Source organism: Panthera pardus, unplaced genomic scaffold (genome assembly GCF_024362965.1).
Source record: "Panthera pardus isolate Hobbes unplaced genomic scaffold, ASM2436296v1 HiC_scaffold_3, whole genome shotgun sequence".
Taxonomy (NCBI): domain Eukaryota; kingdom Metazoa; phylum Chordata; class Mammalia; order Carnivora; family Felidae; genus Panthera; species Panthera pardus.
The window spans coordinates 29,414,615-29,433,503 of record NW_026526876.1 but is presented as its reverse complement, the minus strand read 5'-3'; the positions used below and the strand labels follow the sequence as shown (position 1 = coordinate 29,433,503).

The following is an 18,889-nucleotide window of genomic DNA, read 5'->3' as shown; positions in this document are numbered from 1 at the left end:
TGTTTCCGATTCTGTGTCTCCCTCTCTCTCTGCCCCTCCCCCGTTCATGCTCTGTCTCTCTCTGTCCCAAAAATAAATAAAAAACGTTGAAAAAAAAAAAAAATTTAAAAATACAAAATAAATTATCTGTAGGTATGGACAATGATGGCAGTAAACCATTATATGTTTGTCAACTGAAACCAGTAACTGATGATTATAGTGATTTTCTTAAACATCAGCCAGCCTTTTCTTCAGTCATTTCCTTCAACCGACTTCTCTGAAGCTCTTGTTAAGCACTGCCTTCAGCTTCCTGTCACAGTTCATCAATCATGGTAAAGCGCTATTCTAGGAATTAGAACATGCCACCTCCCATACCACATCCCATTCCACCCATTCCAGGGTCTTTCTCTTCCTTAGCAATTTTGGGGACTCTGTTGTACTTAACAGAGAGGCCACTCCAGCAGCATCCAATAAAGCAGTTCTTAGTTGGATCAATGATTCCCTTTTCTACCATATTCACATCTCCAAGCATAGCATCATAACCAGCTTCTGAGGAACTCTGCATAATTTTCTCAACTATCAATGATTCTTCAACACCTGCATTCTCAGTAATGGTCATTGCAGGAATTTGGAGTGTTCTCTTAATGATTTCTATACCAACTTTTTGATCTTCATTAGCTGGAGTTATTGGATCCAAGGCTGGAACGCACCAAAGCAGGGCACAACCCCCTCCCAGAACAATGCCTTCTTCAACAGCAGCTCATAAAGCATTGAGGGCATCTGTGACTCTTTCTTTTCATTCACTTCAACATCACTTGTGCCACCAACCTTCAGCACAACTACTCCATCTGAGAATTTTGCCAGACGTTCATTCAGCTTTTCCTTTTCATATTCTCTAGTTGTGATAGCCAACTGCTCATTGATTTCTTGGGTACGTTTTTTCAATTTGAGCCCTGTCACCTTTTCCTTTTAAGAGCACGGCATCATCTTTGGTCACAATGACCTCTTCAGCTTTTCCTAAGTCGTGAGGCTGAACATCTTCAAGATTTAGAGTCACCCTTCTTCTCCGAACACTGCACCACCAGTAGCAATAGCCATATCTTTAAGCTGGTTCTTTCTTTTGTCACCAAAACCTGGAGCTTTGACGGCTACAACCTGAAGACCAACTTTTAGCCTATTCAAAACAAACGTACTCAGAGCTTCTCCACCAGCATCATCAGCAATTATGACCAAGGGCTTATGGTGAGCATTGGCAATTTCAAGAGCAGGTACAATGGACTGAACACTAGAAATTTTCTCTTCACTCAACAGAACATAGGTACCTTGGAATTCACATTTCTGCCCTTTTGATGTATTAATCAAGTATGGAGAAATATAATCTTGATCAAACTTCATGCCTTCGATAATTTCCAATTCATCATTTAGTGGTTTTCCATCCTTTACTGTGATGACACCCTTTCTTCCAACCTTTTGCACTGCGTCGGAAATGATGTAGCCAGTTTGTCTCCATTTGTAGAAATGGTGGCAACCTGAGCAATTTCTTCAGGGGCTGTCACAGGTTTAGACTGCTTAAGTTCAGCAATTACAGCATCAACAGCTAACATCACACCTCTCCCGATTTCCACTGGATTAGCACCTTAGCTAGCCTTCTCGAAGCCTTCCTCGGCAATAGAGCTTGCCAGGACAGCAGCAGTAGTGGTGCCACCTCCAGCCTCTTCGTTTGTGTTATTGGCAACGTCCTGAACAAGTTTAGTCCCGTATTTTTATATTTATCTTTTAAGTCAAGTGACTTTGCAGCGGTTACACCATCTGCTGTTACTGTGGGACTGCCCCAAGTCTGTTCAATAATCACTATTCTTCCCTTTGGCCTCATGGTAACAGCTACAGCCATCGGCTAAAAGGTCTATACCTTAAAGCATTAAGGTTTGGGCATCTGCACCAAATTTTACATCTTTGGCATCGGCCTGAGTCAGATGAGGAGCCAGCGCCCTGGACGCTGGCCTAATTTGGCAAAGGACTGCGGGTAATCCAAGCATTTCTGAAGGGCAGTGGCAGCGCATGCGGGTGATGAGGCAGGCTGTTGGAGGCGAGTGAGGGACAGAGCGCACGGCGCACATGGCAAAGAGACCGTGTCCCCTCCCTCCCAATCAGTGTCTATCCTAATCACGATGTCAGTGTTCTAAGAAAAAGAAACAAATCAAGTAACAAAATCAATTACTTTCAAAAGGTTGGTAGGAGAAAAGGTTGAAACTGTAGAGTATAAGGATCTGGTATTCTGTCATCATTAGTTAATTTAAAAGTTTCTTAAATGTATACATTTCACATAAAAAAATTTGGTTACTAGTTAGCAACCAGTATGTACTATTCTTAAGTATTAGTAACTAAGTTCATGACAATAGAGATTTCTAACAAGACAAATTACTGAGGATCAGTCCTATCAGCAGGACATTGTCTTTGTACTTCATCAGCACTTACCATGCATTGTAATGTCTCGGATTGACTCTGATAGCATTTCGAAAACAAGCTAATGCTTTGTCTAATTCTTCAGTTAACACAAACTCGTGCCCTAGTAGAGTATAGGCATAAGCATAATTTGGATCAACCTGGATAGCTCTCTGGAAGAATTTAATTGCAATATCATGTTCCCGTTGCAAACTGAAACAGTTCCCTGCAGCACACCAGGCCTTAAAAAAAATGGAAACAAAACACAAGCGTATAGTTAAAATTGTTTCAATTTTTCTATCAAAACCAAATTTATGACTAAAATCAATGTTTTTTAATAGATACGGTGGATCTTCATTGTTTAAGGATTTCATATTAGTGAATCTGTCTACCTGCTAAAATTTACAGTATTTGTTAAACCCAAATCAACATGGAGTATGTTAGTGATCACTGTGGGCCCAACATATGAGTGGTCCAACAGGCATGGTCTCAGACGAGGTCAAAAAGGGCGACTCTAGGCCTCCCTGTTTCATCTCTCATAGAGAGATGACCAGAGGACAGCAAGTGGAGGGGCAGCTCAGTGCAAGAAACTCTGGCACTGGGGCCAGGTGGACAGTGACAGACTCCCAACTCTAGCACCTTTGCAGGGAGGCTTCAGACAAATCACCTTAGTTAACACTTCTGAACCTCGTTTTCTCTTTTATAAAATAAAGAAAATAGAAATCTACCAGGATGGGTTGTTTTTACGATTTAAGAATATAATCTGGGGGTGCCCGGGTGGCTCAGGCGGTTAAGCGTCGACTCTTGGTTTCAGCTCAGATTATGATCTCATGTGAGATCAAGTCCCGAGTCCAGCTCTGTGCTGACAGCCAGCTTGGGATTCTCTTTTTCTCTCCCTTTCTCTCTGCCCCTCCCTGACTTGTACTCTTTCTCTCAAAAATAAATAAACTTAAAAAAAAAAAAATTATACATATAACCTGTGTGAGATGTGTGTGCCAGAAGCAATGGTTCAGTCTTTGCTAACTCAGTGTTCACAGAAACTACTGAACATAACTATCAAGAATAACGAGAACTGAATGTTTTTTTTTTTAAATGTTTTATTTATTTTTGAGAGAGAGAGAGAGATAGAGCATGAGCAGGGAAAGGGCAGAGAGAGTGGGAGACACGGAATCCGAAGCAGGCTCCAGGCTCTGAGCTGTCAGTACAGAGCCCAACGCAGGGCTCGAACTCACAAACTATGAGATCGTGACCTGAGCCGAAGTCGGTTGCTTAACCCACTGAGCCACGCAGGCGCCCTGAATGATTTTAATTCTAAGCTTAAATAGGTTACAAAAGTACCACTAACGATTCCTGACATGCAATGAAATAGTATTCTTACAGGACTGAAGTGTGTAAATGAATTCTGCCTGTGTCTTAAAATGACAATAAAAAGCACTATTTTAATTAGCACTTTTTCCAATCTGCACAATTTCTGCTTAATGAACACCAATTCTGCTGACAACAGCAATGTTCATGTAGCCAAATCTTGATTGTTCTTGGATGAAATACATGCTCGTGAATCTGCACCACACACTCTAGGACTTTCTCTTCTCTGAATCCCTCTTGGTCTATAGAGAAGGGTGCAAAAGTAAGTACGGATGATGCTAAATGGGGTCTGAATTATTTGCTTCATCCCCACGTGTTAAAGGTGATCAAAAGGCAACTACATAAGCCAAATGTTTCAGTTAACATACCTCTGGTGAATTTTTATCCATGTCTGTTAAGTCTTTTGAAAGAACTGAAAGAGCAACATCTTTCTGAAGATGCCAAAGTGTTGTAGAGTAGATCTCCATGCCTTCGACTCTGTAATTCTCAATCCTTCTAACCTCGGAGAATATTCTTTCAGCCTGAAATAAGAAAAAAACTAGTTAAGGGGAAAACAAGTTGATACCATTTACATATATACGGGGAGAATACTGGGTACTGTTCTCATAAGACCTAAATGCTGCCTTGTTTTACAGCGCTGATGTGAATTAGCCAAATTGAACAGCTTTGACAATAGGTCAAACTAGGTATATACAAATCATGGTAAAAAAGTAAGAACACGAATTGTGAAAGCAAATCTATGTTTCCACCAAACAGAGGAGAAATCTATACAAAATTACAATTTGCAAAGGACGAGTCAATTATTTAGTTGACAAAACACACATTTCTAAGTCTTAATAATGGCTTCACAGAATAACTCTCTCAGGAAAGGTGAAACAATAATGACTTCTGTAACACAAAACTACTTTTGCAGTGACTTCTATTAAGAGGCTGAGTTGAAAACTTTAGGGGAAGGGGCACCTGGGTGGTTCAGTCGGTTAAGCATCCGACTATAGCTCAGGTCATGATCTTGCAGTTTGTGAGTTTGAACCCTGTGTTGGGCTCTGTGCTGACAGCTCAGAGCCTGGAGCCTGCTTCGGATTCTGTGTCTCCTTCTCTGCCCCTCCTCTGCTCGTGCCCTGTCTCTCTCTCTCAAAAATAAATAAACATTTAAAAAAATTAAAATAACAACAACAACAACAACAACAACAAAACAAGCTGTCATCAAAGAAAGAAAGAGAAAGAAAGAAAGAAAGAAAGAAAGAAAGAAAGAAAGAAAGAAAGAAAAACTTTAGGGGAAAACCAGGTTCTGTTGGCCACCAGCACTGAGGCATGTTGAGTACTGAGCACAACCTCCAAAGTTGTACCTGATGGGAAATGTAGTCCCAACCTAGTAATTCCCTTTTCTTTTGCAGACCTCTCCTGACTTTAGGGTCCCTCCTCTGCTAATTTTTTCCTCCCTACACTCACAGCCCTTAGAATTGTTTCTCTCACCTTGAAGCTTTGGGTTATATCAAATGAATTAGTGGTTCCCTAGTTTATTGATTCAAAAGCTCAAAATTCTGAAAGTCAAGTTTGGTTTAGAATAAAAAATATTGGGGCGCCTAGGTGGCTCAGTGGGCTGAGCACAGACTTTGGCTCAGGTCATGATCTCATGGTTTGTGAGTTTGACCCCTGCATAAGGCTTGACAGCTCAGAGCCTGGATCCTGCTTCAGATTCTGCGTCTCCCTCTCTCTCTGCCCCTCCCCCGCTCACGCTCTGTCTCTCTCTCTCTCTCTCAAAAATAAATAAAAATGTTTTAAAAAATTTAAAACAAAGAATAAAAAAGATTAGGACTGTTCTTAATGAAATGAAGATGGCAAAAAATAAGAAAATTGGATTTATAAAACTAGGAACTCCAAGAAATGGCCATATACTATGTATAATTAGCTTAATGATTTGTAACTTCCCTGAAATCCCTTTAAAGTTATACAGGTAAGTTTTTCAAATCGGCATTGGTTCTAAGAAGATGTACTTAACCACAAGTCAAATATGGGTTCTGCAAATCTTTTGGTTTAAAATTTTTCAGGATCTATTGCTTCCTCTGAAAAGTGTGGCGTAGACCAAAAACAAAACCAACCGACCAACCAAACAAAAAAACCAAACTCATGAAATTAAGTTGAAACAAAGGCTTCTGTTAAGTATCTGTGTCACTGCTCTATGGTTAGAGGGAAACAATACAAATTATGTCTTTTAAAGTACCTGTGAAACAATAAATCAGAAATAATTTTGAAAAGGGCTTGCCAAACACAGTTCCTATGTACCAGTAAAGGGCCATTACCTGAACATGGAACTTCTAGAAATGAATAAGGCTATGTGTCTACAACAACACTTTTTTCTTTACCACGCAAAAATACACGAGGTGGTATCTTCTGCATTTATCCTCCACCTGGAAGAACAAACACTTCACCCTCAGGTCTTTGCATGGTTCATGACGGAGGAGTGACCTTTCTCTAAGCACACTTTTTAGAAAATACCACCATACGTCACTGCCCTGCGATCTTACCATGCCTCGTTTTTTACTTCCTATGACCTAGTGCTACCATCCTTATAGATTTATTGGCTTACAACGTGTCTCTCTTATTAGAATGCATGCTCTATAAAGGCAAGCAATTATTTGTCTAGCTATATTAGAGTCTAGAAGAGGCTAAGACATAACACGCACTGAATAAATAGAATTGAAAGAGAGCAAAAGTAACTTTATTATAAACTTTAAATAATTTGTATTAGAGAAATTTTAATTAATATATAGGTTTCTTAAAGTTGTTTTTTTATTTTTTTAAGTTTAGGGGTGAGGAGAGAAAATGCTCGGAAGATGAACTAGGGGGAAAATTTAAATTGGAAATTAGAATTTTCTTTGGCTTGATATTAATACTCTCCTTTTCTGGTATAAACAGATAACTTAAGCAATGAATATAATTAAAAGGGTAAAAGTCTTGTGAAGGACATTGTGTCCTCGATTATATAAAATTTTCTTCATAGCACTTTTCAAGTTTATTAAATATATTAAATGCCAAAAATTCATCCCAGGAGGAACTCTGCATATAGTAGAAAAAAGTTTGATTATAAACATCTGTTACATGGTAATATAGATTTTCAGATCCAACTGAGTATTTACAAATATCCACATAAGAATATATGGATGACTTGGACTCTCTACAAATCTATTTCTTTTTTTGTTTATTTTATTTTTGAGAGAGAGAGAGGGAATGAATGAGCAGGGGAGGGGCAGAGAGATGGAGACAGAACCCAAACCAGGCTCCAGGCTCTGAGCACAGAGCTCATTGTAGGGCTTGAACTCAAGAGCAGGGAGATCATGACCCGAGCTGAAGTCAGACACTTAACCAACTGAGCCACCCAGGCTCCCCTCTACAAATCTATTTCAAGCAATCCCCCCAAATTTAAATGACTCCTTAAACACAAGAAAAAATTTGACTATTTATAAATTACAAATGCTCAGAAAATAAAGACATTACATAATAAATATTGACCTTTTAGGTCTAGCTGTCTCAAACAGAGGCATCTTAATGAAATTTAAATTATCTCTTACCTGCATGTACTCTGAAAGTTCAAAATAGGCCCTTCCAATTTGGCACAGTACCCAACCAGTATTGTAGTGGTGAGAAGGTAGGTGGCTCAAGATATATATAGCTTCTCTGCAGTTGTACGAGCACAGAGCTAAATAACCTTTCCCCATTTCACGAAGAAGGCTCATCAAACCTTCTAGGAGAAAACAATATAGTAAACAAAGGAGAAAAACACAGTAAAATAGTTTGGTTTTCTAGAAAGGCTAAATACAAAATAATTTATTAAAAATCCCAACCTCTATCTGGAAAAAATGGAAGGTACTTTAATGAACATAAAAAAAAATTACTTAAAATAAGTGAATAAAATAAAATACAAAGGAAACATTAAACATTGACACAGACCTGCTGCTGCTTTCTGCAGATTAAATGCCTGGATCTGAGGTGTGATTGTGGAGATTTTCCCTTCTGAAATGATGGACGAGTCCAATTTTGTAATTTCCAGGCTATCATTTAAGTTAGGTTGAGTTATTCCTCCTTTGTTAGTTTTACTTTTAGTTTTTCTGTTTGGGATTTTAGGTGGAAACTTCATTTTTAACTTTTTGCTATTCTCCTGTAAAAAAGAGGAAAATCCCACACTTATTAAACTCATGTATGTTAGATTTCCCAATCCTTTCTCAAATAGTAGACACAAAATAAATGTTCAGTCTTGAATGGTCTATATTTTTCTCAGAAAACATTTATAAATCAAAAATTTTCAAAGTCATTTAACTTTAAATGCAGCAATTCTGAAAATAAATTGTATTAATATATTAGTATGTAAGGTAAATCTGCATTAAGTGTTGCTCTTTTCTGAAAGTGTATCATTTATTACTTAAAAATAAGAAAATAAATGAATGCAATACTACCTAATTGTCTCAGAGTATTATAGCTAATAAGTCATAAAATTGTTGATTTGTTCATGTCAGAGTTAAAAATTGTCCATATTTGTCGATGGACCAAGAAAACTTACCAAGGGCATAATGAGGCCCTCCAATTGTGCAAAAAAAACAAAGGACATGTGTTACAGTATCTGACATAGCCATAGCACACCATCAAATCCAGAAGACTGGAATTGGTTTAATACTATCAACTAAACTACGCTCTTACTTGGATCTCATCAGTTTTTACATGATGAAATTATGTACTTCTTTTTTTTTTTTTTGGTGTGATAAGTCAATGAAATTTTGTCATATGTATGATTTGTGTAATCAACCATGACAGTAAGGATACAGGACTGTCCAACCATTACACAAGAAATCCTTTGGGTTATACCCCATAGTCACATTGTCCCCCAAGTCCTAATTCCTAAAAACCACTGATCTGCTTCCCATCACAATAATTTTGTCTTTAGAACAATGTTTTAGAATATTTATTGAAGGACCAAGAAAATTTACAAATGTTATAGACAGCTTTCCCAATCAAAAAAATATTAAAAAATTTTAAATAGTCTCTGAATTTATTCATTAGAGATGGAGTCATCAATGAACTGAAATTTAAGAGAGGGACGTGTTAAGGAAATGTGACATACAGAAATCTTTAAATTACCTTGGTTGTAGAGCTGTCACTAGTAAAGAGTCGTGAACTTCTTCGAGGCAGTGCGTTTGGGGGAGATGTGATAGTGGGGCTCAATACCTGAGGTGTTGTACTAAAAAAAAATGATGAAAAGTAGACATTAAAAAAAAAACCCAGCTATGACCATTAACTATGGATTCGATTCAGATGCATTACAAAATATTCATTCATGTTTGCACTCTAGTTTGGTGAGTTTGGTCAGTCTGTCATCCCTCTATGAAAACTCAGGATTTAAAAACTGTGTTACCATAAAATGATGATGATTATAGGACTAGTCTTCACTCTATCTGAAACTGCTAATTTGAACTTAAAACAATCCACATAAAAATTCTGGGTCAATAAATGATAAACACATCTATAAACTAATTCTTTCTAGCCTTCATTTGCAACTATACCAAGCTAGAGAAAAAAGATAGTTGGACAGGGACGGTCTAAATGTGGGATATCTGCCAATAAATAAATACCATTGTAACAACTGATACTTGAGAAATTATTTCCCTATAAATTCAACCACATCAAGGTTTATTTTGTTTATAACAAAGGAATCTAACAATTGCTTGGCACTTTTATTTTATTTTTTTTTTTTACTTTAAAGGCAAACCCTAAGATACAAGGATTCTATTCTTCAAAAGTAAGCAAACTTAGGGGCGCCGGGGTGGTTCAGCTGTTGAGCATCCAACTCCCGATTTCGGCTCAGGTCGTGATCTCACAGTTGTGGGATCAAGCCCTGAGCTGGGTTCCACGCTGGCTGGGCTCACGCTGGCGTGGAGCCTGCTTAAGATCCTCTTCTCCTCTCTCTCTCCCTCTGTCCCTCCCCGACATGTGCGTTCGCGCTCTCAAAAGAAAACGTGAGCAAACTTAAAACCTGGAGTTATCTGAGAGTGGGTAAGTCTACGGGCTTAATGGTTTACAATTTATGGGAAATACCACTAAGTTACCTGGATTTGAGTCAAAGAGGCTTTGGAGAATAGAAGAGATACTGACCAGTGAGTAAAGAAAGCCCACGTGGTCCTTAACCCTTTCAAAAGACAGAATCTCAATGTAGGGATTTCAGCAAAGGATGTCATTTAGGTTGATGAATTAATTTTATTTTATGATAATTTCTTTTAATTAAGATTATTTTTTTAGAGCAGTTTAAAGTGATAGCAGGGGCTCCTGGGTAGCTCAGCTGGTTAAGCATTGGACTCTTGACTTGGCTCAGGTCACGATCTCACGGTTTGTGAGTTTGAGCCCTGTATCAGGCTTGTGCTGTCAGTGTGGAGCCTGCTTGGAATTCTGTCTCTCCCTCTTTCTGACTCTTCCCTGCTCACACACTCTCTCTCTCAAAATAAATAAATAAACTAATAACAACAACAAAAAAGGTTCACAGCAAAAGTGAGGGGAAGGTACAGAGAGCTGCCATATACTCCCAAGTCCCCACACACGCATAGTCTCCCCCACTATCAACATCCCCCACCAGACTGCTACATTTGTGACAGGTGATGAGCCTACACGGACATTCTATAAAGTCCACAGTTTATCACAGAGTTCACTCCTGGTTTTGTTCATTCTATAGGTATGCACAAAGGTATAATGACATGTATCCATCATGGTATCTATCATACAGAATATTTTCATTGCCCTAACCTCTGGGGTCTGCCTCTTCATCCCTCCCCCTCCAACTCCTGGCAACTACTGATCTTTTTATTGTCTCCATAGTTCTGTCTTTTCCAGAAACCAATCCATTTTTAAAAGTACAATATTCTTTATTTGAACAACTATGTGTCATTTACATTACAAATGTGAATTATATGTTGTCAATACTATTACCTAACTATAGAAGAGTTTGTCTGAGAAGTGGGAGGGAAGAGTTTGATCCATGGAGCAGTTTATAGGGAGGACAATGCTGAGAAAAATGCTGAGACTTCTTAAATGCCACAAAAAGTTGTATAACATAACTCTTGTGGGGGTAGAAGTAAAAATAATCGTAAGAGGATTCTGGGGCTAGGAGTCTGAAGAAGACAAACTCTTCCTCTATTATAATTTTCATTAGGGTTCTGTTAGCTCCAAAGGGCAATTTGACAAAAGAAAACAATGTTCAAAGTCTGACAGGCATCAGAAAAATGAAGCAGGATACTGTGTGAGTTTTGAAACATTGGTCACAGCATGTGAAATATACATATCTCTTTATAACTTGCATCTGGGTAACTAGGAGTTTGAGAAGGAAAAGAATGTGCTCTAGAATCAAGACTGTTGAGGTTTGAGATCAAGTTCTATCACTTATTACCTATGTCATTATGTACCACTTATATTAAACACTTTTTAAAAAAGCTTTTGTAAATAGTATCATTTTATGGCTCTGTAATAAAATCTGAAATATCCTACTAGTTATAAAAAGATGCCTTGGAAAGATTATAAAAATGATTTTTATAGGTTAATATAGAGAAAATGATATGTAAAATTTTGGGGCAATTTAGCTAAGAGAACTAGGCTATTCTAATCATCTCTAAAAAAACAACTTTCTAAAAAAAGAACAGACTTCCACTGCCAACTGTAATGAAACCCTATGGACCAGATTTACTCTCCCATCTTAAACAACTATAACACCGAACAAAAGATATGAAACAATGTTTTTCAGACATTGGACAGCAAGCACATATGCCTGAGGAAGAGTCCTGAGGACACGGTGCTGGGAAAGGGAACACAAATAGAACTCAGGGTCTCCCTGTGCAGAGAAGAAAATGCTGAGACTTCTGGGTAGTGAAGGCAACTAGAATATGCAGGGCAGAGTACTAGAAAGGGGAGAGCTACAAAGAGGGAGAGCTTCAAAAATCTGCAGGAAGTTTTCCTAGAATCCTCAGCTGAAAACTGAGTAGTGCAACTGTGTGTTATAATAAGGTATGTTATAATAAAGAATTCATTTGGTCTTTGTCTTGGATTCTTGAGAAGAAGCTTCTAAATTCTTTAAATTTCCCAAGTGATAGGAGTGTCTGCTATTTATGGCGGGTCCCTGAATTTATGCTAATGAAATGACTCGTGATGGGGCCTTAGACAGTTTTGGGATACTGGGCTGCCCATGCTGAAAAGACCAACCACTGGTTAGAGGGTTAAAGCTTTGAGCTAAGTGTTAACAGCCTGGTCTCAAGGAAGGGGAGGGTGGCTAGGGATTAAGTTAAATCACATAGCCAATGATACAATTTATCATGCCTATGTGATGAACCCCAATAAAAACTCTATCAAAACTCAGTGTAACTTCCAGGTTGGCAAACACACTGATGTGCTGGTGGGGGGACATATCTTGATTCCACAGGGAAAGGACATAGAAGCACTGTGTTCAGGACCCTCCCAGACCTCAGTCTTACTTGTCTGGTCCTGACTGGTACCCTTTATGATCAAGCTGTAAGTAGAGAACTTTCCTAAATTCTGTGTATTGTTCTAGCAAACTACTAAGCCTGAGAGAGTAACGAGAACGCTCAAATTTGTAGCTAGTTGGTCAGAAGTGAAGGTGACCCAGGAAGCCCCTGAATTTGCAGCAGGCAAGTCAATGAGATTTGATAAGTCTTGTTGGGACTATCTTATTAGCCTGCAGAGTCTAACAAGTCTGGGTGATTAGTACCAGAACTTACTACAGTATTACAGTGAGGAAAACTACCTGAATCTAGAGAAAGAACTACTGGAAAGGAGCTGGCAGAACCATTCTTGGAGCTCACCCTGGGCTTGGAGTAGCCCATATTTTCAATAGCTAGAATTAAGAAACCTCACACTCAACAGGTCATTGAGTAGATACTCAAAGGATACTGCCTCAATAGCGAAGCATAATTAGTCCAGACTCAAGGCCACTCTTGTCGTACCTAACAAAACTTAAAAATCAAGACCTAAAGGAACAAACTGTTAACAAGTAACTACATCGCAGAACAAAACAGAAGTACTTAAAAGAAAATAAAGTAGTCTAGCACTCAACAATGTAAAATTTCCAATAAAAAAAAAAAACTAGGCATACAAAGATGCAGGAAAATATAATTTATATTGAACAGAGGAAAAAAAAATCAATAAAAAACAGACCCAGAAATAACATAGTAAAATAGTAGACAAAAATCATTAAAAAAGCTATTATAGACATATTCCATATGCTCAAAAAGGTAGAAGAAAGAATAGGCATGTTACAGGAGGGAAGCAAATCAAACTTCTGGAGATGAAAAATAGGACATCTGAGATTAAAAATATCTATACATACTGGATGGGATTAACAGCAGACCAGATGTTGCAGAAGAAAACATCGGTAAGTTGAAGACACAGCAATAACCACTATCCAAAATGAAACAGAGGAAAAAGACTAGAAATGAAAATGAACACAAAATTGAGCTGTGGGGGACAACTTAACAGTCTAATACACATACATTTGGTGTCCTAGAAGGAGAGAGGGGGACATGACCAGAAAAAATATTAGAAGAAATAATGGCCAAAAATTAGCTAAATTTGATAAAAACTATGAACTCATAGATCCAAGGAGCTCTCGATCTCTGGCCAAGAAAGAAGAAAACTACGCTAGAGCACGTCACAACCAAATGACTTAAAAATCAGTGATAAAAAGAAAATCATAAAACAGAAAAAAAGAGATAGATTACATATAGAGGAACAAAAATGAGAATGAGAGCAGACTTGTCAGAAACAACACAAGCTAGAAGTCAGCAGAACATCTTTAAAGAAAAAACTGCAAACGAGAATTCTATATCCAGTGAAAATTCATTTCAAAAACAAAAACAAAGGTGAAATAAAAATTTTTTTCTAGACGTACAAAAGCTGAAAAATTCATTACTGGCAGACTTGGACTATAAGAAATTTTAGTCTTTCAAGATGAAGGAAAAGGATACCAAATTGAAGTTTGGACCTACAGAAAGAGGACCAGAAATAGTAAATATGTGGGTAAATATAAAATAGATTTCTTTTTCTTATTTAAAAAAATTTCTATAGAAGATAACTATTTAAGGGAGAAACCACAACAATGCACTGTGGAGTTTATACACATGTGGAAGCAAAATATATGCCAACAATAGTATAAAGATGTGGAGAGGAGCATGAAAACATATTTTTATAAGGTATATGATGTATATGAAGTGGTACAACATTACTTGAAAATAGACTTTAAGTTAAAGTGTATACTCTAAACACTAAAACAGCCTCTAAAAAGACAAAATAAAGAGTAATTGTTAATAAGACAATGTTATGGGTTGAACTGTTTTCCCAAAGAATATGTTGAAGCCCTAACCCCCCAGTACCTGTGAATGTGACTTATTTGGATGTAGGGTCCTTGTAAATGTAATCAAGTTAAGATGAGGCGATTAGGGTGAGCTCTAATTCAGTATGACTGATGCCCTTATAAGAAGAGGGAAATTTGGATACAAAGACACACAGGGAAGATGGCCATGTAAAGACAGAGGCAGATACTGGGTTATGCCCCCACAAACTAAGGAATGCCTGAGGCTACCAGAAGCTGGACAATATAAGAAAAGATCTTCCCTTGAAGGCTTCGGAGGAAGTATGGCCCTGTGAGCACCGTGACTTTGGATTATAGCTTCCATGACCGTGAGTGAATGCATTTCTGTAGTCTTAAGTGACCCAGTTTGCAATACTTTGTTATAGCAGCTGTAGGAAACTAATACAGGCAATAAATGAGACAAAATGGAATCAATAATACAAAAAAAAAACAAAACCCAAAACTCATACAAAATCATTAATAGTTGCTTATTAAAGTTAGTGTATTTGTTTAGCTTGAAGTGAAATGTATTATTCAGTAAATTACGTTTCCAAATTCTTTAGGATTAGCAAATTTACTCAGCCTCTATCATGTTGTTCTGCAGGAGGCCTCAGGCTCCTTCTCATAATCGAGCCCAGGCAATCACTGTCATCTGTCTGTGAGTTGGCTCTCATGATAAGATTACCATCCTGGCATTTCAGAAATATTGAGGCCTTTTATATAGTCAAGGTATATGCACATGAGGGTCTGTTTTAAGTCTTATAGTACACATTCACTATTTTAGAAGACAGAGCCGTATTCTTTTAAAACACTAGCTATGATTTATTTTTGAGTGCTTGAACAGGAAAAGAAATCCTATTTAACACCATTTCTGGGTGGAAATGGATTATTTAAAGGTTTACCAAAAGATGATCTGTATACAGAAGTGCGTAATAGGGGAAGAGGAGAATGAAATCTATTGTACTTGACCAACAAAGGTCATATAATAAGAAGAAAATTATTTTGGAGGAGTGTTCAGAGTATCAACTAGGAGCACCTTGGTGGCTCAGTCGGTTGAGCATTGGACTTCTGCTGGGGTCTTGATCTTGCGGTTCATGAGTTCGAGCCTCACAATGGGCTCATTGCTGACTGCGCAGAGCCTGCCTCAGATCCTCTGTCCCCACTTCTCTTTCTGCCTCTCCCCTGCACTCTTTCACTCTCTATAAAAAAATAAGCCTTTAAAAAAATACTCAATTAAAAATTATACTAGTCTTTTCAGTAAGTTTGAAACTTTTTTCTTCCTTCCTTCCTTCCTTCCTTCCTTCCTTCCTTCCTTCCTTCCTCTTTTTAAAGATCTTATTTTTAAGTAAGCTTTACACCCAATGTGGGGCTTGAACTTACAACCCCAAGATCAAGAGTCTAATGCTCTACCGACTGAGCCAGCCAGGTGCCCCTAGAAATTTCTAGTATGACATATTCAAAACTTGTAAGAGTCATTCTAGAATCTCAGGGAGGGTCAAAACCTGCCTAAAGGGAATAAAGTCATGTTTTATAGCAAGAAAAGCCAAATAATATCAAATAATGACACCACAATAAATACCTTGTTTGTGGGCCAGAACTTTGTGTTTGTGCAACAAGAATTGGAGTTACCTCTCGACTATTTCCGCTCTGTGAGAAGACAGACTTTGTTCCAGTTTGGCCGATTCTGGCAACAGACTGTAAAACACAAAAAGTCTAAGGTTTGTGAATTATAAATTGCACTGAAAATGATAAAAGACACCACGATGCTCCCATCTACATTTTCCCCGCGCAAGATTTCATAATACATACTGTCATCTGAAAACACAAATTAATGTCACAAATTAATGTCAATTAATATAGTAGGATTAACATCAAACTATTTCCTCACCTTAACATCAATATTTTTCTTTATTCTATCTTTTCATTTTTCACTTTAGTTTTTAAAGAAAGGCTCAAATTTCCTGAAAAAATTCCTAAAAAGCCAATTATTACATGTTCTCTAGGTGGAGCTAAGTGTTAACAAGAATTTTAAGACAGCTACTACTCTTAAGATTTATGAACATAAAAAATAACAATACAGGGAAGATTTTATAATCCTTCTTTGACACTTAGTAAAAACATTCCACAGTAGTCCAAAGGAATAAATTTAAAAAAAATCATCTCATTATTTCCCACATTCTAAGTATATTGCTCTTAGAATTAACATTTCTTCCTGGTGTGTTCAACTTTTCATTAATTGGTCTCTATTCCCATGGAGGAGGAAAAAAACTTGCTTGCCTCTTCTGTCTCTAATTTATCACCTTTCTTGTATTAATTTTCAACACTTGGCTTCTTTATAAAATGCTCTGTGACTGTTGCATCAGTGGATATTTTTAATTCTTTTTTACTACCAGATAATTTTCTTCCAAATTTACTATTACTTTGATAGGCATTGGACATAATTCTCAAAGTGTACATTATAATTAATAACTAATAACTTTCTCACCAGATAGGAAAGCCTTATTTTGGCCTTTCCTGTATTCAACATCACTGATCATGCCCTCCTTTTTGAGAGTGTATAACTTCCAAAATAGTATGGTGTCTTGATTATTTGTCCTATCACTTCATTTGCTGCCCTCTTCTTTCCACTGTTTTTAATTAAGTATGCTGTGTTCCTTCTCTACTCTCTTTTCCTAGGAGAACCTGGCTATTTTAATAGCTTTAACTACTATTTCCATCACCAGGCCATATTCTTTCCTCTATGACTAACTATCCAGTAAATATTTTCATCTCCTCTACCCCCGCCTCAAAATAAAACTTTACAATCCTTCCGCCTCTTCCTTCCCCAAGTTGGGAATTCTACATTCACCCAAGGGACAAAACCGTCAACTCCGGACCTTCCTTATTTAACAAAGGTGTACTATGTACTGCATACAATATTCAGTTTGATATTTTCAGTTGATACTATGTGCAGACCTACAAGTACAGCTTTCCTAGGAATGTCTTGTAAGAGCAAGGGCAGAAGAGGGGAAGACAGCAGGTGCCTTTATCGTTTGGGCAATGAAATCGCCTACCCATCACTAACTGTCCTTAATGGTTTTGGCCTGCTTCACCCCATATGCTAATTACCATCCTACTATGCCTCCTTGTAATTATAATAAACTAATTTCCACAATTATACTCCACTCCTATAACGATGCAATGGCGGGTAGTTGTCAACTCTTAAAAATGAGATTTAAAGTAATCCAACACATTAAGTACTTTGCAGCCCCTTTTTTACTATTCTTGGAGTTTCTATTATTACTCATTAAGGAACTATTATAGAAACAAAACTTTACAGACTCTAAGGAATATCTGGAGTAAAAAAACAAGAATAAACATGTCCCTAGGAGGGTAAAGGGGCTGTATCAATCACATACTAGTATGACTTATTTAGCTCCATTTCTTAAACATCTATTGAGCATGGCAATAGGCATTTTAAATACATAACCTGATTTAATTCTCACAGAAGGTAACCCTGTACCATAGATGTTTGAAACAAATGGCACTTTGACCTCTACTGCCATAGATCTATATAAGAGAACATTATTTAAAAAGTCTCAAAACTTGTAGTATTTACTATGAGGTTAAGGATACTGTCAAGTATTTTTCATTTTACTATACATTTACTATAAGTTTACTATACATCCAAGAGAATCCACCATAAAAACTTTATTTTCAGAAACAGCTGGCTTGGGGCGCCTGGATGGCGCAGTCGGTTAAGCGTCCGACTTCAGCCAGGTCACGATCTCGCGGTCCGTGAGTTCGAGCCCCGCATCAGGCTCTGGGCTGATGGCTCGGAGCCTGGAGCCTGTTTCCGATTCTGTGTCTCCCTCTCTCTCTGCCCCTCCCCCGTTCATGCTCTGTCTCTCTCTGTCCCAAAAAAAATAAAAACGATGAAAGAAACAGCTGGCTTTATACAAGTCAATTTTTTTCATGTTAATAATAGCACAATTAAAAGACAAATACAGTGGTGGGGACAAGTAAAACAATGGCAAGTATAGTTTCTGTTATTTATATTCAAAGGATAGAAACCTTTTTATTTTTGTTTAAAAATGGGGAAATGAAAAGTACAAATCTGAGTCTTTATTTACCTACATGCCGAAATAAACTATTCTTGTGAGTTATGATCTTACACAGTCGAAGACCAATCAGCTTTGTATCTCCTGCTATAACCAGCAGCCTATGACAGTGATGACCTTCTTTCACATTTAGGTCAACAATTCTAAGGCAGCAGTAAACTTATACAGTTAGATTCTCTCTGAGATTGCCTTTAACAGACTAGAATTTTAAACAAATTTCTTTCATCAGCATAAAAACTACTTTACATGGAAAATACCTTTTTTGAAGGGGCTCCAGTAGATGGCACGTCAATTACAGAAGATGTATTAGTGTAGTTTTGTAAATAGGATCCATCTCCAGGACTTGGGGTTTCTAATGGCAAAATCCCAAAACTGAGAAGAGGTTGAAATCAAGGTGTCAAAAAGTCATCAAGGCATATATAAAGCAGCAGTATACTTAAATTAGAAGGTCTAAAAGGAAGAGAATGGCAAATCAGTCTTGGGGGCAGTGAGGATCTGAGGGGCAGATTTAAAATAAGCTGTGAATGTAGACTATTCCACCCACCATAACTAAAATTAAAAAAGAAAAAAAAATCAAACAAGGAACTAAATTGAGCAGCAACTACTGATCTCA

The 18,889-nt window shown here is 37.5% G+C and overlaps 1 protein-coding gene and 1 pseudogene across 6 annotated transcripts in view; both read right to left on the bottom strand.

Moving 5' to 3' along the window:
• The window catches only part of CDC27 (cell division cycle 27), a 69,808-nt gene that overhangs the window by 19,386 nt on the left and 31,533 nt on the right, over positions 1-18,889 (bottom strand). For 5 of the 6 annotated variants that reach the window (XR_002076747.2, XM_053893302.1, XM_019437468.2 and 2 more), the window contains 7 exons: positions 18,534-18,648; positions 15,756-15,871; positions 8,917-9,016; positions 7,735-7,942; positions 7,356-7,528; positions 4,155-4,307; positions 2,455-2,663 (listed from right to left, as the gene is read on the bottom strand). Coding sequence is in view for 5 of the 6 variants with exons in the window: in XM_053893302.1 (XP_053749277.1) it covers positions 2,455-2,663; positions 4,155-4,307; positions 7,356-7,528; positions 7,735-7,942; positions 8,917-9,016; positions 15,756-15,871; positions 18,534-18,648 (1,074 nt within the window). In the remaining variant the exon portion in view is untranslated. The remainder of the gene's footprint in view (positions 1-2,454; positions 2,664-4,154; positions 4,308-7,355; positions 7,529-7,734; positions 7,943-8,916; positions 9,017-15,755; positions 15,872-18,533; positions 18,649-18,889) is intronic. The other variant, XM_019437469.2, reaches the window with a different exon arrangement.
• LOC109259740 (60 kDa heat shock protein, mitochondrial-like) lies at positions 110-2,444 on the bottom strand (annotated as a pseudogene).